The sequence below is a fragment of the Gobio gobio genome, assembly GCF_949357685.1.
Source record: "Gobio gobio genome assembly, contig: scaffold_121, whole genome shotgun sequence".
Classification (NCBI taxonomy): Eukaryota; Metazoa; Chordata; class Actinopteri; order Cypriniformes; family Gobionidae; genus Gobio; species Gobio gobio.
Window position 1 is genome coordinate 27,914 of NW_027645596.1, and position 22,791 is coordinate 50,704.

Sequence of the window (22,791 nt, forward strand, 5' to 3'; positions counted from 1 at the left end):
GTCATGGCTCTTGATGCTATAGGACTGTTTTGTTTGCTCTTTTTAAACATTCATGAGTTGCTCTTTGTGGTGACTTTGTCGTCAGGTGCTTTGTGGATGCCAAGGCTACAGCTTCCAGCTCCCGCTTCATGCCTCGGTCCCAGGTTGACAAGATCCAGTTCCAGCTGGAGGCATTCATGTTCCAGGAGAGCACCAGTCCTTCTGTATGTACCACAAGAGTTAATTCGACTTCTCTTCCCATCTGCTTTGGTTTTCTGACTTGTCTGTCATCCCTTGTAGATCTACATAACATGTGTTCTGAAGGCAACTATTGCTTCTGCACCCAGTGACGCTCAGCGCAAATCCTGTTCCTTTGCCAATGGGTACGTTGCACTTATTCTTTTTTTAAAAAGCTGACTTTGCTCATGTTGAAAGTGCTTTGTCTTGTTGCAGGTGGTTTGCTGCTGATGGAAATGACCAAGTTTGTGGTTGCTGTGACTCAACATGTGGTCCTGATGGTGGAATTGCTGCTTCTCCCTATGGAGGTCGGTAGCTCTTGCTTTAAGGTTGCTTTTGATGTTTTAAGTGCTCCTAACTTTGCTCTTTTTCTTCTCTCTAGGTGTTCAGTGGGAAGGCAAGGCCACACTTGGTCCTGTAATTGTTCAAGGGCAAAAGAAAGTTTCTCAATAAAACTGACATCAATCCTTGCTTGTATCTGACTTGTCACTTTGCTTTTGACCTGGAAAGAGTGCCTTATTCTGCAAATGTGGTGGAACTGACTGTACCTTTGCAAGTCCCATTTAGTCTGAAACCCTATGGCTGCATGCTATGTGACTTGCAGAGGTACAGAAGTTATTATTTTTCTCCGTCTGGAATTTAAACGCGGGGCTAGTTGTAACAGGTTAACTTTCCACACATGCCGGGATGATGAAACCTAATGTATTTACTAGTTGCCATATCAACATTATTTAGAGAAACTGCACCAATTAATAATTCTTTGGACGCTCTCACTGAACATTTAACATAACAGACGTACATTTCTTAAGTTTATTGAAAATAAGACCAAGTTGAGAGTTCTTTTAATGCTGCTCTAACCAGCAGAAGACACTAGACGGGTTTAAATCCCAGTTGCACAGGTGGGGCATGTTGTAACTGTTACAATGTGCCCCTATTAGAACTATGCTATTCTATTGAGGAAAGAATGACAGTCAATGTTCAGAAGAAATTAGTATATTTTTAATGATGCCATTATTTTATTTGAAAGTTAATTTGTATTTTGTCTTGTTGTTTTATTTGATTGTATCTGATAACATCAAGCTGTCATGTTAATGTGCCCCACCTATGGGGCAGGTTGTCATATTTCACTTTCTTTCGGGGTAAATCGAAAGCATACACCGTATTAATGATTAGCAATCAAGGTTTACTGAGTTTTACACGATTCTTTTGTAGTGTGGTTTTTGGTGAAGTTTATTCAAATAAATATGGTCACCTGTGTAGCTACATTCTTCTCTCACTGCTGTTTCCTGATGGTTTATAGAACAATTACTCCGAGTCGCCCTCTGTCGTTTCACAGAATAGTACAACGGCGAGTGCGTCAAGTATAAACGCCTCGTCCGTTTGGGGATTGACAAAGTGTGTGCGTGTTGGTTGAAAACCTTTGCTAGGGGAAAGAATTGTGTTTTGGTAGTTTTAGTGCATTTTGAATGTGAAATGATCTGCTGTGCCGAGCTGAAAGTTTGTTAGGAGAACTGTGTGAAGAGTTTTGAAAAAGTGACCTAAGTATTGAGAAATGGGTCCTAGCAATTGTATATAAAAAAAAAACACTGTAAATGGCAAGAGGCATCCTGCACAGGCAAAGCAACAAATTCATATTATTCAACATATCCTAGCTTTTTACAGAAAATATTCAGATGTAACCCCCTTTGTAATAATTAACATTTTCATAAGTAACTGATTACAGTTACATTTATTTTGTAATTAAAGTATATATGAGTAGACTGGTCCCCTCTGTCTAAGGAGTCGAGGGTCTGTCCACATAAACCTCTCTTGTCCACTTGTGGAACACTTCAAACTGGCGACAGGGATTGCCCCGAGGGGAAGTGCTTAGGGAGGTTTGTGAGTGTGTTGCTAAATTTGGAACTACAGACTACTCTTACTATTTCTGCCATATAAAGATATTGTAAAAGTAGTAATGCTAGTCTACAAGCAAAGCGGAATGCACCAAACATCTACCCAAAGTACTTTGGGCAAGCTCCAGTAGCAAACCTGAGCATGAACCTTTTTATTTGTCTTCAATATGACAAATCTGACTAATTGGAGTCAATATAGGCCTACATCACATGCGTATCATTTTGATGAGAATTTTCTGGTAGCATAAGCTCCCATTTGGGCAAGTCTGGAGAATCATGACTGTTCATGAAGAGGGAGGGATTATCGTTAATTAGCCAAAATCTGTAGAATACAAAAAGACCAAAGGGCATCATCTCAACAGTGTGACTAGCTGTTGAACAATGGCAGGAAGCTGGTGTGCTGTTCAATCGCTGGCACTTTGTGTGTGGTTTTGTGCTTTTTGTCATGCTGTTCCACAGTGGAGTAATTTGCCCCAGTTTCCTCAGCAGGTTCAACAACAAGCTAGTCAACAGTTTCCTCAGAAGGTTCAACAACAAGCTAGTCAACAGTTTCCTCAGAAGGTTCAACAGTTTCCTCTGAAGGTTCAACAACAAGCTAGTCAACAGTTTCCTCTGAAGGTTCAACAGCTAGCTAGTCAACAGTTTCCTCTGAAGGTTCAACAACAAGCTAGTCAACAGTTTCCTCTGAAGGTTCAACAGCTAGCTAGTCAACAGTTTCCTCAGAAGGTTCAACAACAAGCTAGTCAACAGTTTCCTCAGAAGGTTCAACAACAAGCTAGTCAACAGTTTCCTCAGAAGGTTCAACAACAAGCTAGTCAACAGTTTCCTCAGAAGGTTCAACAACAAGCTAGTCAACAGTTTCCTCAGCAGGTTCAACAACAAGCTAGTCAACAGTTTCCTCAGCAGGTTCAACAACAAGCTAGTCAACAGTTTCCTCAGCAGGTTCAACAACAAGCTAGTCAACAGTTTCCTCAGCAGGTTCAACAACAAGCTAGTCAACAGTTTCATCAGCAGGTTCAGTCTAAGCAGCCAGTGGCGCAGGCAGAGCCCCTTGACAAATGTGCTGTAGCTGATTATGAGCAGATCCAATGTGGCCCACCTGGTATCAGTGGTGCTGAGTGTGAAGCTATCAACTGCTGCTTTAACGGACAGCAGTGTTTCTATGGGAAGGCAGGTAAGAGTGAGTCAATGCAAAGGTGTTCATGTTAAACCACTCCTCAGTAATAACCTGCTCTTGTACCTTGTTCCAGTGACTGTCCAGTGTATAAGAGATGGTCAGTTTGTGGTAGTGGTGGCAAGAGATGTTACACTACCTCGCTTGAGCCTGGATTCAGTCCGTCTCCTGGGTGGAAACGACCCACCTTGCAGTCCTGTGGGATCCACACCTTCCTTTGCTATATACCAGTTCCCTGTCACTGCATGTGGCACAAGCATGATGGTGAGTAGCTGCTTGTGGTTCTGTTCTGCATGGCTTGGAATGGCCTGGATGCCAACAGTTACTATTTGCAGGAGGACGGTGGATATGTGGTGTATGAAAACCGAATGACCTCCTCGTATGAAGTGGGTGTCGGACCACTTGGTTCCATCACAAGGGACAGCCATTTTGAGTAGGCATTTTATTTTATTTAGAAAAAATATGAATCCTTGACAAAGGCTACAAGCTCACTATTTGTTGTCTAGGCTTCTCTTCCAGTGTAGGTACTCTGCTACTTCTGTGGAAGCTCTGGTTGTGGAGGTCAACACTGTTCCTGCACCTCCACCAGTAGCGGCTTCTGGACCCCTCAGGGTGGAGCTTAGACTGGCAAATGGTCAATGTGTCACCAAAGGCTGTGCAGAAGGTAAGTGTCTGTCCAAGTATGCATAAGTATTTTCTAAAACTCCAGGTTGCAGCAGTTTCTGGTTAAACGCTGGTTTTCTTCCTCAGGGGATGAGGCATACACGTCCTACTACGGTGATGCTGATTATCCCGTCACAAAAGTCCTGCGGGAGCCTGTGTATGTTGAGGTGCGCATTTTGGAGAGGACCGACCCCAACATTGTCCTAATGCTGGGACGTTGCTGGGCGACATCAACCCCCAGTCCACTCAGTCTACCCCAGTGGGACCTTCTGGTCGATGGGTGAGTAAGGCCAGTCTTTATCCATCTAGTGTGCTGTAAGGCACTTCTGACTGCCTCTTTACCTTTCAGATGCCCTTACCAGGATGACCGTTACCTGACCTCATTGGTTCCGGTGGCTGGATCTTCTGGTCTTCAGTTCCCAACCCACTACAAGCGCTTTGTTGTGAAGATGTTCACATTTGTGGATCCAGCATCACTGGCTCCTCTACAGGAAACCGTATGCTCTGCAGCCTTACCTGAATCCTTAATATTAGGTGTTGTTTTTCTTTCCGTGGCTTATCCCTTTCCCCCCTCTGTTAGATCTTCATCCACTGTAGTACAGCAGTGTGCCATCCCTCTTCTGGCTCCTGTGAGCAAAGCTGCACTAGGAAAAGTGAGTGCTTGTTGTAAACTGACTTCAGGAACCATGAGAATTTGGTTTTTAAATGCCTCACGATTCTACCACTTCTTTTCCAGGAAGAGATGCTAACGTCAAGACCATCTCTAGTGGGCAAACTGTGGTGTCTAGTGGAGAAGTTAACCTGGTCATGTGACTTTAGTAGTTTTAATAAACTTCTTAACTCAACTGTCTCTTTGGTATTGATCTTTCATGACTGTTCTCAGTTTGATTTATTGGGCTACACTACTAAACCAGAGTTCCCTTTTTTTGCTTCAAGGTTATGCTTGACTTGAACTAAACAAGCCAAGTTTCTGCCCAAACCTGACCTATTTGCCAAGTTCCAGTTGCTAACCTGGGTCCCTGTTCTTAATGGAATCTGTTTTGGTCTCTACTTGTGGCTTTATGGCTGGACTAACATAACTGCTTGTACTGATATTCAAGCATGCCAAGTCCCTCTGTTTTTTGCTAATGCTATTTGAAAGCCCCCCGAAGTCATGCAAGTACAGCATTGCATCTGCAATGAAATCAGTATCAACCTGCATTGTCCTTTTTAATCCCAAATTGTGACCAGCCTTTTTTCTTTAGGCTAGCCCCAATGTTTATTGAAAAGTAGACTGGTGCTTTAATCCCAAATTGTGACCAGCCTTTTTTCTTTAGGCTAGCCCCAATGTTTATTGAAAAGTAGACTGGTGCTTTAATAAAAGCTGGTTTAGTCCCTTAACTGGTGTATCACACCTGAGTTGCTGTCTGAGGGCCTGTTTACACCTGGTACTAAAGCGTTTATCAGTCCAATCACAAGTGGACTATGCTAAATACAGGTGTAAATGCGGTCTAAAATGTTTTAAACTTTTTTGACTTTTAACCTTCACTCATGAAAGGGGTCTTTATAAACCGTTTCCAGAGTGTGACATTAACTGGTCTAAACCATGTCGCTTCTGTAGATTTGGACAAAATAAGCTACTTTGTTTAACTGTCTGTGCTTGTTGTTGCTGCACCATTAAAAACAGAACGTGGAAGGCAATTTGACTAGTATCCATGCTGTCAAGGAAATGCATCCCATTTGAATTATATTTAACTGGTTTGAAGAGCTAACTGTTGGTGTATTAGGTTTGTGAAATACACATTTCAAAATGGGGTCTACTATTATATTTGTCCATTTTAGTGTCCCATCATTAACTTAAGTCTTAGTCCTGTTAACTCTTCTTGCTCTTTGTATCACACATTTTTCCTAGAGACATTTTGGTGGAAAATTTGACAAAACGTAGGTCTGTGGCCAGTTGCATAAACTGCTGATGTTCAAGAATAAGAAGCTGAGGGCAAGTGGACAAAAATGAATGACTGTGTTTCAATTCACTTTTTCATGCCCTTCCCTCACTATCTTCCCTCTGTGTCGTTGATTTTGTAGCAGGAGATTTTTTGTAGGTATTGGGCTGTGTACCGAATTTCATACCTGTACGTGAAACGTAGCGGGAGGGGCACTTCGTTGAAATGTTGTAGGTGGCGCTATCGAGCCATTTTGCCATGCCTAATTCTGAAACTCATATGTAGATGTCTTCAGGCCAGGACTCTTATCAAACATCTGAAGTTTGGGGCAGATCGGACATTGTATGCCCGACTTACAACAGCTTCCTGTGTCATGGCGAACCATCGAACTTTGTGAGGCCGCCACTGACACGACCTTCAGGGAAAACATCACCAAGGCCTTTAGATTAGACTGTGCAAATATGACGTATCTTGATCTGATTAAATCTCTAGGAGAATCTCTGCAGAGAATCCAGTAGATGGCGATGACACTTTGCAAAGAAACACTACGTGCCTATAGACTAAACACGCAATATGCATGCGCATGATGTCACAGTTTTCACAAATTCATGTTTTTGTAGTTTACATGGAGACAATAATGGTCTCATTTTCAAAAACTTTGAAACCCTGTTTTTAAAAGTTTGCATTTTTAAGGCCCACAAAGCACTGTTGTTGTGTAAATGAACACAATGCATTTAAAGTTTCATTTGAAAATGGTGTCATGTAAATGTCCCCCTCAATTTGTCAGATAAGAGAGACATACAAATTGTGCAGAGCTGTGGGTCCCAGAGATGCATATAAACTCTACAGGTCCAGAGGAGAATCAAAGGCAATCAATTCAACTAAAAGGGGATGAGCCACCTTCATTCAAAGCTGTACAAAATGGCAAAGCCAAGCACTGGTGTGTGTTGTGGCATTTGTGTCAAAGTTTGCTAGGATGGAGCTTCTGAGAGGTGTGTTAGTGGTGGTTGTGATTGTTGTGTTTGATCTGCCTGATGCGTGGGGAAGTTTGATGCACAGTCAAAGTCCAAGAAGCATGGTGCAAAAATCAGATCCAGATTTCAGAAGTCCTGCCTTTTCTGCTCCAGAGCTCTGGAATCCTTTGCAAGCGGCTTCTCCATTTCAGAGTCCTTTGGGTCCTGCCTCCAGAGGCCTTGCACAGGAGCCTTTTGGCCTTCAGGAGAAGCAGCTGTTGCAGGGTCCAGTGAAGCCTTTGGATTGGAGGTATCCGGTCGTTCCCGAGGTGCAGAGCGAGTTGGCGGTGGACTTCCAGTTGAGGCAACCCGTGACTCCCAGCAGCGTAGCGGTTCAATGCGGAGAGAACCGGGTTCTTGTAGAAGTCCAGCAGGACTTGTTTAGCAATGGTCAGTTGATCCAGCCAACTGGTCTGTCTTTAGGTGGATGTCCTGTTGCTGGTCAGGACTCTGAGTCTAGGGTGCTCATCTTTGAGTATGAATTACAGGACTGCAACAGCGTGCAGATGGTAAGAACTCCTAAATCTTAATCGGTTGTTTGTTCAAATTGAGGATATCCAAAGTCCTCTTCAAGGACCGTCAGTTCACACTGCTGTTGTATGTTGTATTTGCAATGCCAGGGCAGCTGGCATAAACATTTCTTAAGGCCCGTTCATACCAATGCATGTTTTAAGCTCTGCAGTTGTTTTCTCCTGCTTGAAGTGTTTGTCCACCGTATTGCACAATGCACTTTCTCTCATTCATAATAATGATTACACCTTCATGAGGAACTGTCTTGTTTTAACTACAATCTCTTACAGATGAATGAGGATGAGCTTGTCTACACCTTCTCTCTTACCTACACCCCTGAGGCTCTTGCAGGTACTCCGATTACCCGGGCCGATGGTGCAATTGTTGGCGTTCAATGCCACTATCAAAGGTAAGTGACCTCTGTGACTTTCACTGCTTGTGCAACTGGGAGACCATTTAATGGGTACTTTCATGAACCACAGGCTACACAATGTAAGCAGTGATGCCTTGAGGCCAACATGGGTCCCTTATGCCTCAACCAAGGTTGGTGAAGAAGTCTTGATGTTCTCCCTGAAGCTCATGCTGGGTAAGTGCACTTTCTTTGGACCTTCGACCTTGCAAATGTGGCTCTTCCTAGGGTGTTCCTTCTCTTTTGTAGACGATTGGTCCTACCAGAGGCCTTCATACTCCTATTTCCTGGGTGGCGTTATTAACATCGAGGCATCTGTGAAGCAGTACAATCATGTGCCTCTGCGTGTGTTTGTGGACAGCTGTGTGGCCACTCAGGTGCCTGACGTGAACTCCCTTCCGAGATATTCCTTCATTGAGAATCATGGGTAAGGTCATGGCTCTTGATGCTATAGGACTGTTTTGTTTGCTCTTTTTAAACATTCATGAGTTGCTCTTTGTGGTGACTTTGTCGTCAGGTGCTTTGTGGATGCCAAGGCTACAGCTTCCAGCTCCCGCTTCATGCCTCGGTCCCAGGTTGACAAGATCCAGTTCCAGCTGGAGGCATTCATGTTCCAGGAGAGCACCAGTCCTTCTGTATGTACCACAAGAGTTAATTCGACTTCTCTTCCCATCTGCTTTGGTTTTCTGACTTGTCTGTCATCCCTTGTAGATCTACATAACATGTGTTCTGAAGGCAACTATTGCTTCTGCACCCAGTGACGCTCAGCGCAAATCCTGTTCCTTTGCCAATGGGTACGTTGCACTTATTCTTTTTTTAAAAAGCTGACTTTGCTCATGTTGAAAGTGCTTTGTCTTGTTGCAGGTGGTTTGCTGCTGATGGAAATGACCAAGTTTGTGGTTGCTGTGACTCAACATGTGGTCCTGATGGTGGAATTGCTGCTTCTCCCTATGGAGGTCGGTAGCTCTTGCTTTAAGGTTGCTTTTGATGTTTTAAGTGCTCCTAACTTTGCTCTTTTTCTTCTCTCTAGGTGTTCAGTGGGAAGGCAAGGCCACACTTGGTCCTGTAATTGTTCAAGGGCAAAAGAAAGTTTCTCAATAAAACTGACATCAATCCTTGCTTGTATCTGACTTGTCACTTTGCTTTTGACCTGGAAAGAGTGCCTTATTCTGCAAATGTGGTGGAACTGACTGTACCTTTGCAAGTCCCATTTAGTCTGAAACCCTATGGCTGCATGCTATGTGACTTGCAGAGGTACAGAAGTTATTATTTTTCTCCGTCTGGAATTTAAACGCGGGGCTAGTTGTAACAGGTTAACTTTCCACACATGCCGGGATGATGAAACCTAATGTATTTACTAGTTGCCATATCAACATTATTTAGAGAAACTGCACCAATTAATAATTCTTTGGACGCTCTCACTGAACATTTAACATAACAGACGTACATTTCTTAAGTTTATTGAAAATAAGACCAAGTTGAGAGTTCTTTTAATGCTGCTCTAACCAGCAGAAGACACTAGACGGGTTTAAATCCCAGTTGCACAGGTGGGGCATGTTGTAACTGTTACAATGTGCCCCTATTAGAACTATGCTATTCTATTGAGGAAAGAATGACAGTCAATGTTCAGAAGAAATTAGTATATTTTTAATGATGCCATTATTTTATTTGAAAGTTAATTTGTATTTTGTCTTGTTGTTTTATTTGATTGTATCTGATAACATCAAGCTGTCATGTTAATGTGCCCCACCTATGGGGCAGGTTGTCATATTTCACTTTCTTTCGGGGTAAATCGAAAGCATACACCGTATTAATGATTAGCAATCAAGGTTTACTGAGTTTTACACGATTCTTTTGTAGTGTGGTTTTTGGTGAAGTTTATTCAAATAAATATGGTCACCTGTGTAGCTACATTCTTCTCTCACTGCTGTTTCCTGATGGTTTATAGAACAATTACTCCGAGTCGCCCTCTGTCGTTTCACAGAATAGTACAACGGCGAGTGCGTCAAGTATAAACGCCTCGTCCGTTTGGGGATTGACAAAGTGTGTGCGTGTTGGTTGAAAACCTTTGCTAGGGGAAAGAATTGTGTTTTGGTAGTTTTAGTGCATTTTGAATGTGAAATGATCTGCTGTGCCGAGCTGAAAGTTTGTTAGGAGAACTGTGTGAAGAGTTTTGAAAAAGTGACCTAAGTATTGAGAAATGGGTCCTAGCAATTGTATATAAAAAAAAAACACTGTAAATGGCAAGAGGCATCCTGCACAGGCAAAGCAACAAATTCATATTATTCAACATATCCTAGCTTTTTACAGAAAATATTCAGATGTAACCCCCTTTGTAATAATTAACATTTTCATAAGTAACTGATTACAGTTACATTTATTTTGTAATTAAAGTATATATGAGTAGACTGGTCCCCTCTGTCTAAGGAGTCGAGGGTCTGTCCACATAAACCTCTCTTGTCCACTTGTGGAACACTTCAAACTGGCGACAGGGATTGCCCCGAGGGGAAGTGCTTAGGGAGGTTTGTGAGTGTGTTGCTAAATTTGGAACTACAGACTACTCTTACTATTTCTGCCATATAAAGATATTGTAAAAGTAGTAATGCTAGTCTACAAGCAAAGCGGAATGCACCAAACATCTACCCAAAGTACTTTGGGCAAGCTCCAGTAGCAAACCTGAGCATGAACCTTTTTATTTGTCTTCAATATGACAAATCTGACTAATTGGAGTCAATATAGGCCTACATCACATGCGTATCATTTTGATGAGAATTTTCTGGTAGCATAAGCTCCCATTTGGGCAAGTCTGGAGAATCATGACTGTTCATGAAGAGGGAGGGATTATCGTTAATTAGCCAAAATCTGTAGAATACAAAAAGACCAAAGGGCATCATCTCAACAGTGTGACTAGCTGTTGAACAATGGCAGGAAGCTGGTGTGCTGTTCAATCGCTGGCACTTTGTGTGTGGTTTTGTGCTTTTTGTCATGCTGTTCCACAGTGGAGTAATTTGCCCCAGTTTCCTCAGCAGGTTCAACAACAAGCTAGTCAACAGTTTCCTCAGAAGGTTCAACAACAAGCTAGTCAACAGTTTCCTCTGAAGGTTCAACAACAAGCTAGTCAACAGTTTCCTCTGAAGGTTCAACAACAAGCTAGTCAACAGTTTCCTCTGAAGGTTCAACAGCTAGCTAGTCAACAGTTTCCTCAGAAGGTTCAACAACAAGCTAGTCAACAGTTTCCTCAGAAGGTTCAACAACAAGCTAGTCAACAGTTTCCTCAGAAGGTTCAACAACAAGCTAGTCAACAGTTTCCTCAGAAGGTTCAACAACAAGCTAGTCAACAGTTTCCTCAGCAGGTTCAACAACAAGCTAGTCAACAGTTTCCTCAGCAGGTTCAACAACAAGCTAGTCAACAGTTTCCTCAGCAGGTTCAACAACAAGCTAGTCAACAGTTTCCTCAGCAGGTTCAACAACAAGCTAGTCAACAGTTTCCTCAGCAGGTTCAACAACAAGCTAGTCAACAGTTTCATCAGCAGGTTCAGTCTAAGCAGCCAGTGGCGCAGGCAGAGCCCCTTGACAAATGTGCTGTAGCTGATTATGAGCAGATCCAATGTGGCCCACCTGGTATCAGTGGTGCTGAGTGTGAAGCTATCAACTGCTGCTTTAACGGACAGCAGTGTTTCTATGGGAAGGCAGGTAAGAGTGAGTCAATGCAAAGGTGTTCATGTTAAACCACTCCTCAGTAATAACCTGCTCTTGTACCTTGTTCCAGTGACTGTCCAGTGTATAAGAGATGGTCAGTTTGTGGTAGTGGTGGCAAGAGATGTTACACTACCTCGCTTGAGCCTGGATTCAGTCCGTCTCCTGGGTGGAAACGACCCACCTTGCAGTCCTGTGGGATCCACACCTTCCTTTGCTATATACCAGTTCCCTGTCACTGCATGTGGCACAAGCATGATGGTGAGTAGCTGCTTGTGGTTCTGTTCTGCATGGCTTGGAATGGCCTGGATGCCAACAGTTACTATTTGCAGGAGGACGGTGGATATGTGGTGTATGAAAACCGAATGACCTCCTCGTATGAAGTGGGTGTCGGACCACTTGGTTCCATCACAAGGGACAGCCATTTTGAGTAGGCATTTTATTTTATTTAGAAAAAATATGAATCCTTGACAAAGGCTACAAGCTCACTATTTGTTGTCTAGGCTTCTCTTCCAGTGTAGGTACTCTGCTACTTCTGTGGAAGCTCTGGTTGTGGAGGTCAACACTGTTCCTGCACCTCCACCAGTAGCGGCTTCTGGACCCCTCAGGGTGGAGCTTAGACTGGCAAATGGTCAATGTGTCACCAAAGGCTGTGCAGAAGGTAAGTGTCTGTCCAAGTATGCATAAGTATTTTCTAAAACTCCAGGTTGCAGCAGTTTCTGGTTAAACGCTGGTTTTCTTCCTCAGGGGATGAGGCATACACGTCCTACTACGGTGATGCTGATTATCCCGTCACAAAAGTCCTGCGGGAGCCTGTGTATGTTGAGGTGCGCATTTTGGAGAGGACCGACCCCAACATTGTCCTAATGCTGGGACGTTGCTGGGCGACATCAACCCCCAGTCCACTCAGTCTACCCCAGTGGGACCTTCTGGTCGATGGGTGAGTAAGGCCAGTCTTTATCCATCTAGTGTGCTGTAAGGCACTTCTGACTGCCTCTTTACCTTTCAGATGCCCTTACCAGGATGACCGTTACCTGACCTCATTGGTTCCGGTGGCTGGATCTTCTGGTCTTCAGTTCCCAACCCACTACAAGCGCTTTGTTGTGAAGATGTTCACATTTGTGGATCCAGCATCACTGGCTCCTCTACAGGAAACCGTATGCTCTGCAGCCTTACCTGAATCCTTAATATTAGGTGTTGTTTTTCTTTCCGTGGCTTATCCCTTTCCCCCCTCTGTTAGATCTTCATCCACTGTAGTACAGCAGTGTGCCATCCCTCTTCTGGCTCCTGTGAGCAAAGCTGCACTAGGAAAAGTGAGTGCTTGTTGTAAACTGACTTCAGGAACCATGAGAATTTGGTTTTTAAATGCCTCACGATTCTACCACTTCTTTTCCAGGAAGAGATGCTAACGTCAAGACCATCTCTAGTGGGCAAACTGTGGTGTCTAGTGGAGAAGTTAACCTGGTCATGTGACTTTAGTAGTTTTAATAAACTTCTTAACTCAACTGTCTCTTTGGTATTGATCTTTCATGACTGTTCTCAGTTTGATTTATTGGGCTACACTACTAAACCAGAGTTCCCTTTTTTTGCTTCAAGGTTATGCTTGACTTGAACTAAACAAGCCAAGTTTCTGCCCAAACCTGACCTATTTGCCAAGTTCCAGTTGCTAACCTGGGTCCCTGTTCTTAATGGAATCTGTTTTGGTCTCTACTTGTGGCTTTATGGCTGGACTAACATAACTGCTTGTACTGATATTCAAGCATGCCAAGTCCCTCTGTTTTTTGCTAATGCTATTTGAAAGCCCCCCGAAGTCATGCAAGTACAGCATTGCATCTGCAATGAAATCAGTATCAACCTGCATTGTCCTTTTTAATCCCAAATTGTGACCAGCCTTTTTTCTTTAGGCTAGCCCCAATGTTTATTGAAAAGTAGACTGGTGCTTTAATAAAAGCTGGTTTAGTCCCTTAACTGGTGTATCACACCTGAGTTGCTGTCTGAGGGCCTGTTTACACCTGGTACTAAAGCGTTTATCAGTCCAATCACAAGTGGACTATGCTAAATACAGGTGTAAATGCGGTCTAAAATGTTTTAAACTTTTTTGACTTTTAACCTTCACTCATGAAAGGGGTCTTTATAAACCGTTTCCAGAGTGTGACATTAACTGGTCTAAACCATGTCGCTTCTGTAGATTTGGACAAAATAAGCTACTTTGTTTAACTGTCTGTGCTTGTTGTTGCTGCACCATTAAAAACAGAACGTGGAAGGCAATTTGACTAGTATCCATGCTGTCAAGGAAATGCATCCCATTTGAATTATATTTAACTGGTTTGAAGAGCTAACTGTTGGTGTATTAGGTTTGTGAAATACACATTTCAAAATGGGGTCTACTATTATATTTGTCCATTTTAGTGTCCCATCATTAACTTAAGTCTTAGTCCTGTTAACTCTTCTTGCTCTTTGTATCACACATTTTTCCTAGAGACATTTTGGTGGAAAATTTGACAAAACGTAGGTCTGTGGCCAGTTGCATAAACTGCTGATGTTCAAGAATAAGAAGCTGAGGGCAAGTGGACAAAAATGAATGACTGTGTTTCAATTCACTTTTTCATGCCCTTCCCTCACTATCTTCCCTCTGTGTCGTTGATTTTGTAGCAGGAGATTTTTTGTAGGTATTGGGCTGTGTACCGAATTTCATACCTGTACGTGAAACGTAGCGGGAGGGGCACTTCGTTGAAATGTTGTAGGTGGCGCTATCGAGCCATTTTGCCATGCCTAATTCTGAAACTCATATGTAGATGTCTTCAGGCCAGGACTCTTATCAAACATCTGAAGTTTGGGGCAGATCGGACATTGTATGCCCGACTTACAACAGCTTCCTGTGTCATGGCGAACCATCGAACTTTGTGAGGCCGCCACTGACACGACCTTCAGGGAAAACATCACCAAGGCCTTTAGATTAGACTGTGCAAATATGACGTATCTTGATCTGATTAAATCTCTAGGAGAATCTCTGCAGAGAATCCAGTAGATGGCGATGACACTTTGCAAAGAAACACTACGTGCCTATAGACTAAACACGCAATATGCATGCGCATGATGTCACAGTTTTCACAAATTCATGTTTTTGTAGTTTACATGGAGACAATAATGGTCTCATTTTCAAAAACTTTGAAACCCTGTTTTTAAAAGTTTGCATTTTTAAGGCCCACAAAGCACTGTTGTTGTGTAAATGAACACAATGCATTTAAAGTTTCATTTGAAAATGGTGTCATGTAAATGTCCCCCTCAATTTGTCAGATAAGAGAGACATACAAATTGTGCAGAGCTGTGGGTCCCAGAGATGCATATAAACTCTACAGGTCCAGAGGAGAATCAAAGGCAATCAATTCAACTAAAAGGGGATGAGCCACCTTCATTCAAAGCTGTACAAAATGGCAAAGCCAAGCACTGGTGTGTGTTGTGGCATTTGTGTCAAAGTTTGCTAGGATGGAGCTTCTGAGAGGTGTGTTAGTGGTGGTTGTGATTGTTGTGTTTGATCTGCCTGATGCGTGGGGAAGTTTGATGCACAGTCAAAGTCCAAGAAGCATGGTGCAAAAATCAGATCCAGATTTCAGAAGTCCTGCCTTTTCTGCTCCAGAGCTCTGGAATCCTTTGCAAGCGGCTTCTCCATTTCAGAGTCCTTTGGGTCCTGCCTCCAGAGGCCTTGCACAGGAGCCTTTTGGCCTTCAGGAGAAGCAGCTGTTGCAGGGTCCAGTGAAGCCTTTGGATTGGAGGTATCCGGTCGTTCCCGAGGTGCAGAGCGAGTTGGCGGTGGACTTCCAGTTGAGGCAACCCGTGACTCCCAGCAGCGTAGCGGTTCAATGCGGAGAGAACCGGGTTCTTGTAGAAGTCCAGCAGGACTTGTTTAGCAATGGTCAGTTGATCCAGCCAACTGGTCTGTCTTTAGGTGGATGTCCTGTTGCTGGTCAGGACTCTGAGTCTAGGGTGCTCATCTTTGAGTATGAATTACAGGACTGCAACAGCGTGCAGATGGTAAGAACTCCTAAATCTTAATCGGTTGTTTGTTCAAATTGAGGATATCCAAAGTCCTCTTCAAGGACCGTCAGTTCACACTGCTGTTGTATGTTGTATTTGCAATGCCAGGGCAGCTGGCATAAACATTTCTTAAGGCCCGTTCATACCAATGCATGTTTTAAGCTCTGCAGTTGTTTTCTCCTGCTTGAAGTGTTTGTCCACCGTATTGCACAATGCACTTTCTCTCATTCATAATAATGATTACACCTTCATGAGGAACTGTCTTGTTTTAACTACAATCTCTTACAGATGAATGAGGATGAGCTTGTCTACACCTTCTCTCTTACCTACACCCCTGAGGCTCTTGCAGGTACTCCGATTACCCGGGCCGATGGTGCAATTGTTGGCGTTCAATGCCACTATCAAAGGTAAGTGACCTCTGTGACTTTCACTGCTTGTGCAACTGGGAGACCATTTAATGGGTACTTTCATGAACCACAGGCTACACAATGTAAGCAGTGATGCCTTGAGGCCAACATGGGTCCCTTATGCCTCAACCAAGGTTGGTGAAGAAGTCTTGATGTTCTCCCTGAAGCTCATGCTGGGTAAGTGCACTTTCTTTGGACCTTCGACCTTGCAAATGTGGCTCTTCCTAGGGTGTTCCTTCTCTTTTGTAGACGATTGGTCCTACCAGAGGCCTTCATACTCCTATTTCCTGGGTGGCGTTATTAACATCGAGGCATCTGTGAAGCAGTACAATCATGTGCCTCTGCGTGTGTTTGTGGACAGCTGTGTGGCCACTCAGGTGCCTGACGTGAACTCCCTTCCGAGATATTCCTTCATTGAGAATCATGGGTAAGGTCATGGCTCTTGATGCTATAGGACTGTTTTGTTTGCTCTTTTTAAACATTCATGAGTTGCTCTTTGTGGTGACTTTGTCGTCAGGTGCTTTGTGGATGCCAAGGCTACAGCTTCCAGCTCCCGCTTCATGCCTCGGTCCCAGGTTGACAAGATCCAGTTCCAGCTGGAGGCATTCATGTTCCAGGAGAGCACCAGTCCTTCTGTATGTACCACAAGAGTTAATTCGACTTCTCTTCCCATCTGCTTTGGTTTTCTGACTTGTCTGTCATCCCTTGTAGATCTACATAACATGTGTTCTGAAGGCAACTATTGCTTCTGCACCCAGTGACGCTCAGCGCAAATCCTGTTCCTTTGCCAATGGGTACGTTGCACTTATTCTTTTTTTAAAAAGCTGACTTTGCTCATGTTGAAAGTGCTTTGTCTTGTTGCAGGTGGTTTGCTGCTGATGGAAATGACCAAGTTTGTGGTTGCTGTGACTCAACATGTGGTCCTGATGGTGGAATTGCTGCTTCTCCCTATGGAGGTCGGTAGCTCTTGCTTTAAGGTTGCTTTTGATGTTTTAAGTGCTCCTAACTTTGCTCTTTTTCTTCTCTCTAGGTGTTCAGTGGGAAGGCAAGGCCACACTTGGTCCTGTAATTGTTCAAGGGCAAAAGAAAGTTTCTCAATAAAACTGACATCAATCCTTGCTTGTATCTGACTTGTCACTTTGCTTTTGACCTGGAAAGAGTGCCTTATTCTGCAAATGTGGTGGAACTGACTGTACCTTTGCAAGTCCCATTTAGTCTGAAACCCTATGGCTGCATGCTATGTGACTTGCAGAGGTACAGAAGTTATTATTTTTCTCCGTCTGGAATTTAAACGCGGGGCTAGTTGTAACAGGTTAACTTTCCACACATGCCGGGATGATGAAACCTAATGTATTTACTAGTTGCCATATCAACATTATTTAGAGAAACTGCACCAATTAATAATTCTTTGGACGCTCTCACTGAACATTTAACATAACAGACGTACATTTCTTAAGTTTATTGAAAATAAGACCAAGTTGAGAGTTCTTTTAATGCTGCTCTAACCAGCAGAAGACACTAGACGGGTTTAAATCCCAGTTGCACAGGTGGGGCATGTTGTAACTGTTACAATGTGCCCCTATTAGAACTATGCTATTCTATTGAGGAAAGAATGACAGTCAATGTTCAGAAGAAATTAGTATATTTTTAATGATGCCATTATTTTATTTGAAAGTTAATTTGTATTTTGTCTTGTTGTTTTATTTGATTGTATCTGATAACATCAAGCTGTCATGTTAATGTGCCCCACCTATGGGGCAGGTTGTCATATTTCACTTTCTTTCGGGGTAAATCGAAAGCATACACCGTATTAATGATTAGCAATCAAGGTTTACTGAGTTTTACACGATTCTTTTGTAGTGTGGTTTTTGGTGAAGTTTATTCAAATAAATATGGTCACCTGTGTAGCTACATTCTTCTCTCACTGCTGTTTCCTGATGGTTTATAGAACAATTACTCCGAGTCGCCCTCTGTCGTTTCACAGAATAGTACAACGGCGAGTGCGTCAAGTATAAACGCCTCGTCCGTTTGGGGATTGACAAAGTGTGTGCGTGTTGGTTGAAAACCTTTGCTAGGGGAAAGAATTGTGTTTTGGTAGTTTTAGTGCATTTTGAATGTGAAATGATCTGCTGTGCCGAGCTGAAAGTTTGTTAGGAGAACTGTGTGAAGAGTTTTGAAAAAGTGACCTAAGTATTGAGAAATGGGTCCTAGCAATTGTATATAAAAAAAAAACACTGTAAATGGCAAGAGGCATCCTGCACAGGCAAAGCAACAAATTCATATTATTCAACATATCCTAGCTTTTTACAGAAAATATTCAGATGTAACCCCCTTTGTAATAATTAACATTTTCATAAGTAACTGATTACAGTTACATTTATTTTGTAATTAAAGTATATATGAGTAGACTGGTCCCCTCTGTCTAAGGAGTCGAGGGTCTGTCCACATAAACCTCTCTTGTCCACTTGTGGAACACTTCAAACTGGCGACAGGGATTGCCCCGAGGGGAAGTGCTTAGGGAGGTTTGTGAGTGTGTTGCTAAATTTGGAACTACAGACTACTCTTACTATTTCTGCCATATAAAGATATTGTAAAAGTAGTAATGCTAGTCTACAAGCAAAGCGGAATGCACCAAACATCTACCCAAAGTACTTTGGGCAAGCTCCAGTAGCAAACCTGAGCATGAACCTTTTTATTTGTCTTCAATATGACAAATCTGACTAATTGGAGTCAATATAGGCCTACATCACATGCGTATCATTTTGATGAGAATTTTCTGGTAGCATAAGCTCCCATTTGGGCAAGTCTGGAGAATCATGACTGTTCATGAAGAGGGAGGGATTATCGTTAATTAGCCAAAATCTGTAGAATACAAAAAGACCAAAGGGCATCATCTCAACAGTGTGACTAGCTGTTGAACAATGGCAGGAAGCTGGTGTGCTGTTCAATCGCTGGCACTTTGTGTGTGGTTTTGTGCTTTTTGTCATGCTGTTCCACAGTGGAGTAATTTGCCCCAGTTTCCTCAGCAGGTTCAACAACAAGCTAGTCAACAGTTTCCTCAGAAGGTTCAACAACAAGCTAGTCAACAGTTTCCTCAGAAGGTTCAACAGTTTCCTCTGAAGGTTCAACAACAAGCTAGTCAACAGTTTCCTCTGAAGGTTCAACAGCTAGCTAGTCAACAGTTTCCTCTGAAGGTTCAACAACAAGCTAGTCAACAGTTTCCTCTGAAGGTTCAACAGCTAGCTAGTCAACAGTTTCCTCAGAAGGTTCAACAACAAGCTAGTCAACAGTTTCCTCAGAAGGTTCAACAACAAGCTAGTCAACAGTTTCCTCAGAAGGTTCAACAACAAGCTAGTCAACAGTTTCCTCAGAAGGTTCAACAACAAGCTAGTCAACAGTTTCCTCAGAAGGTTCAACAACAAGCTAGTCAACAGTTTCCTCAGCAGGTTCAACAACAAGCTAGTCAACAGTTTCCTCAGCAGGTTCAACAACAAGCTAGTCAACAGTTTCCTCAGCAGGTTCAACAACAAGCTAGTCAACAGTTTCCTCAGCAGGTTCAACAACAAGCTAGTCAACAGTTTCCTCAGCAGGTTCAACAACAAGCTAGTCAACAGTTTCATCAGCAGGTTCAGTCTAAGCAGCCAGTGGCGCAGGCAGAGCCCCTTGACAAATGTGCTGTAGCTGATTATGAGCAGATCCAATGTGGCCCACCTGGTATCAGTGGTGCTGAGTGTGAAGCTATCAACTGCTGCTTTAACGGACAGCAGTGTTTCTATGGGAAGGCAGGTAAGAGTGAGTCAATGCAAAGGTGTTCATGTTAAACCACTCCTCAGTAATAACCTGCTCTTGTACCTTGTTCCAGTGACTGTCCAGTGTATAAGAGATGGTCAGTTTGTGGTAGTGGTGGCAAGAGATGTTACACTACCTCGCTTGAGCCTGGATTCAGTCCGTCTCCTGGGTGGAAACGACCCACCTTGCAGTCCTGTGGGATCCACACCTTCCTTTGCTATATACCAGTTCCCTGTCACTGCATGTGGCACAAGCATGATGGTGAGTAGCTGCTTGTGGTTCTGTTCTGCATGGCTTGGAATGGCCTGGATGCCAACAGTTACTATTTGCAGGAGGACGGTGGATATGTGGTGTATGAAAACCGAATGACCTCCTCGTATGAAGTGGGTGTCGGACCACTTGGTTCCATCACAAGGGACAGCCATTTTGAGTAGGCATTTTATTTTATTTAGAAAAAATATGAATCCTTGACAAAGGCTACAAGCTCACTATTTGTTGTCTAGGCTTCTCTTCCAGTGTAGGTACTCTGCTACTTCTGTGGAAGCTCTGGTTGTGGAGGTCAACACTGTTCCTGCACCTCCACCAGTAGCGGCTTCTGGACCCCTCAGGGTGGAGCTTAGACTGGCAAATGGTCAATGTGTCACCAAAGGCTGTGCAGAAGGTAAGTGTCTGTCCAAGTATGCATAAGTATTTTCTAAAACTCCAGGTTGCAGCAGTTTCTGGTTAAACGCTGGTTTTCTTCCTCAGGGGATGAGGCATACACGTCCTACTACGGTGATGCTGATTATCCCGTCACAAAAGTCCTGCGGGAGCCTGTGTATGTTGAGGTGCGCATTTTGGAGAGGACCGACCCCAACATTGTCCTAATGCTGGGACGTTGCTGGGCGACATCAACCCCCAGTCCACTCAGTCTACCCCAGTGGGACCTTCTGGTCGATGGGTGAGTAAGGCCAGTCTTTATCCATCTAGTGTGCTGTAAGGCACTTCTGACTGCCTCTTTACCTTTCAGATGCCCTTACCAGGATGACCGTTACCTGACCTCATTGGTTCCGGTGGCTGGATCTTCTGGTCTTCAGTTCCCAACCCACTACAAGCGCTTTGTTGTGAAGATGTTCACATTTGTGGATCCAGCATCACTGGCTCCTCTACAGGAAACCGTATGCTCTGCAGCCTTACCTGAATCCTTAATATTAGGTGTTGTTTTTCTTTCCGTGGCTTATCCCTTTCCCCCCTCTGTTAGATCTTCATCCACTGTAGTACAGCAGTGTGCCATCCCTCTTCTGGCTCCTGTGAGCAAAGCTGCACTAGGAAAAGTGAGTGCTTGTTGTAAACTGACTTCAGGAACCATGAGAATTTGGTTTTTAAATGCCTCACGATTCTACCACTTCTTTTCCAGGAAGAGATGCTAACGTCAAGACCATCTCTAGTGGGCAAACTGTGGTGTCTAGTGGAGAAGTTAACCTGGTCATGTGACTTTAGTAGTTTTAATAAACTTCTTAACTCAACTGTCTCTTTGGTATTGATCTTTCATGACTGTTCTCAGTTTGATTTATTGGGCTACACTACTAAACCAGAGTTCCCTTTTTTTGCTTCAAGGTTATGCTTGACTTGAACTAAACAAGCCAAGTTTCTGCCCAAACCTGACCTATTTGCCAAGTTCCAGTTGCTAACCTGGGTCCCTGTTCTTAATGGAATCTGTTTTGGTCTCTACTTGTGGCTTTATGGCTGGACTAACATAACTGCTTGTACTGATATTCAAGCATGCCAAGTCCCTCTGTTTTTTGCTAATGCTATTTGAAAGCCCCCCGAAGTCATGCAAGTACAGCATTGCATCTGCAATGAAATCAGTATCAACCTGCATTGTCCTTTTTAATCCCAAATTGTGACCAGCCTTTTTTCTTTAGGCTAGCCCCAATGTTTATTGAAAAGTAGACTGGTGCTTTAATAAAAGCTGGTTTAGTCCCTTAACTGGTGTATCACACCTGAGTTGCTGTCTGAGGGCCTGTTTACACCTGGTACTAAAGCGTTTATCAGTCCAATCACAAGTGGACTATGCTAAATACAGGTGTAAATGCGGTCTAAAATGTTTTAAACTTTTTTGACTTTTAACCTTCACTCATGAAAGGGGTCTTTATAAACCGTTTCCAGAGTGTGACATTAACTGGTCTAAACCATGTCGCTTCTGTAGATTTGGACAAAATAAGCTACTTTGTTTAACTGTCTGTGCTTGTTGTTGCTGCACCATTAAAAACAGAACGTGGAAGGCAATTTGACTAGTATCCATGCTGTCAAGGAAATGCATCCCATTTGAATTATATTTAACTGGTTTGAAGAGCTAACTGTTGGTGTATTAGGTTTGTGAAATACACATTTCAAAATGGGGTCTACTATTATATTTGTCCATTTTAGTGTCCCATCATTAACTTAAGTCTTAGTCCTGTTAACTCTTCTTGCTCTTTGTATCACACATTTTTCCTAGAGACATTTTGGTGGAAAATTTGACAAAACGTAGGTCTGTGGCCAGTTGCATAAACTGCTGATGTTCAAGAATAAGAAGCTGAGGGCAAGTGGACAAAAATGAATGACTGTGTTTCAATTCACTTTTTCATGCCCTTCCCTCACTATCTTCCCTCTGTGTCGTTGATTTTGTAGCAGGAGATTTTTTGTAGGTATTGGGCTGTGTACCGAATTTCATACCTGTACGTGAAACGTAGCGGGAGGGGCACTTCGTTGAAATGTTGTAGGTGGCGCTATCGAGCCATTTTGCCATGCCTAATTCTGAAACTCATATGTAGATGTCTTCAGGCCAGGACTCTTATCAAACATCTGAAGTTTGGGGCAGATCGGACATTGTATGCCCGACTTACAACAGCTTCCTGTGTCATGGCGAACCATCGAACTTTGTGAGGCCGCCACTGACACGACCTTCAGGGAAAACATCACCAAGGCCTTTAGATTAGACTGTGCAAATATGACGTATCTTGATCTGATTAAATCTCTAGGAGAATCTCTGCAGAGAATCCAGTAGATGGCGATGACACTTTGCAAAGAAACACTACGTGCCT

General features: G+C 43.2%; 1 protein-coding gene across 1 annotated transcript; it reads left to right on the forward strand.

Annotated features, from left to right (window-relative positions):
- Positions 1-3: 3 nt before the first annotated feature.
- On the forward strand, positions 4-21,056 carry LOC307122482 (uncharacterized protein; the record flags this gene model as incomplete). Its single annotated transcript, XM_079846461.1, has 22 exons — positions 4-31; positions 3,178-3,282; positions 3,359-3,546; positions 3,618-3,715; positions 3,789-3,946; positions 4,033-4,225; positions 4,295-4,442; positions 4,526-4,598; positions 11,388-11,492; positions 11,569-11,756; positions 11,828-11,925; positions 11,999-12,156; positions 12,243-12,435; positions 12,505-12,652; positions 12,736-12,808; positions 19,541-19,723; positions 19,800-19,987; positions 20,059-20,156; positions 20,230-20,387; positions 20,474-20,666; positions 20,736-20,883; positions 20,967-21,056. 22 exons carry the CDS (start codon positions 4-6, stop codon positions 21,054-21,056), a joined length of 3,012 nt encoding a protein of 1,003 aa, XP_079702587.1.
- Positions 21,057-22,791: the final 1,735 nt, after the last annotated feature.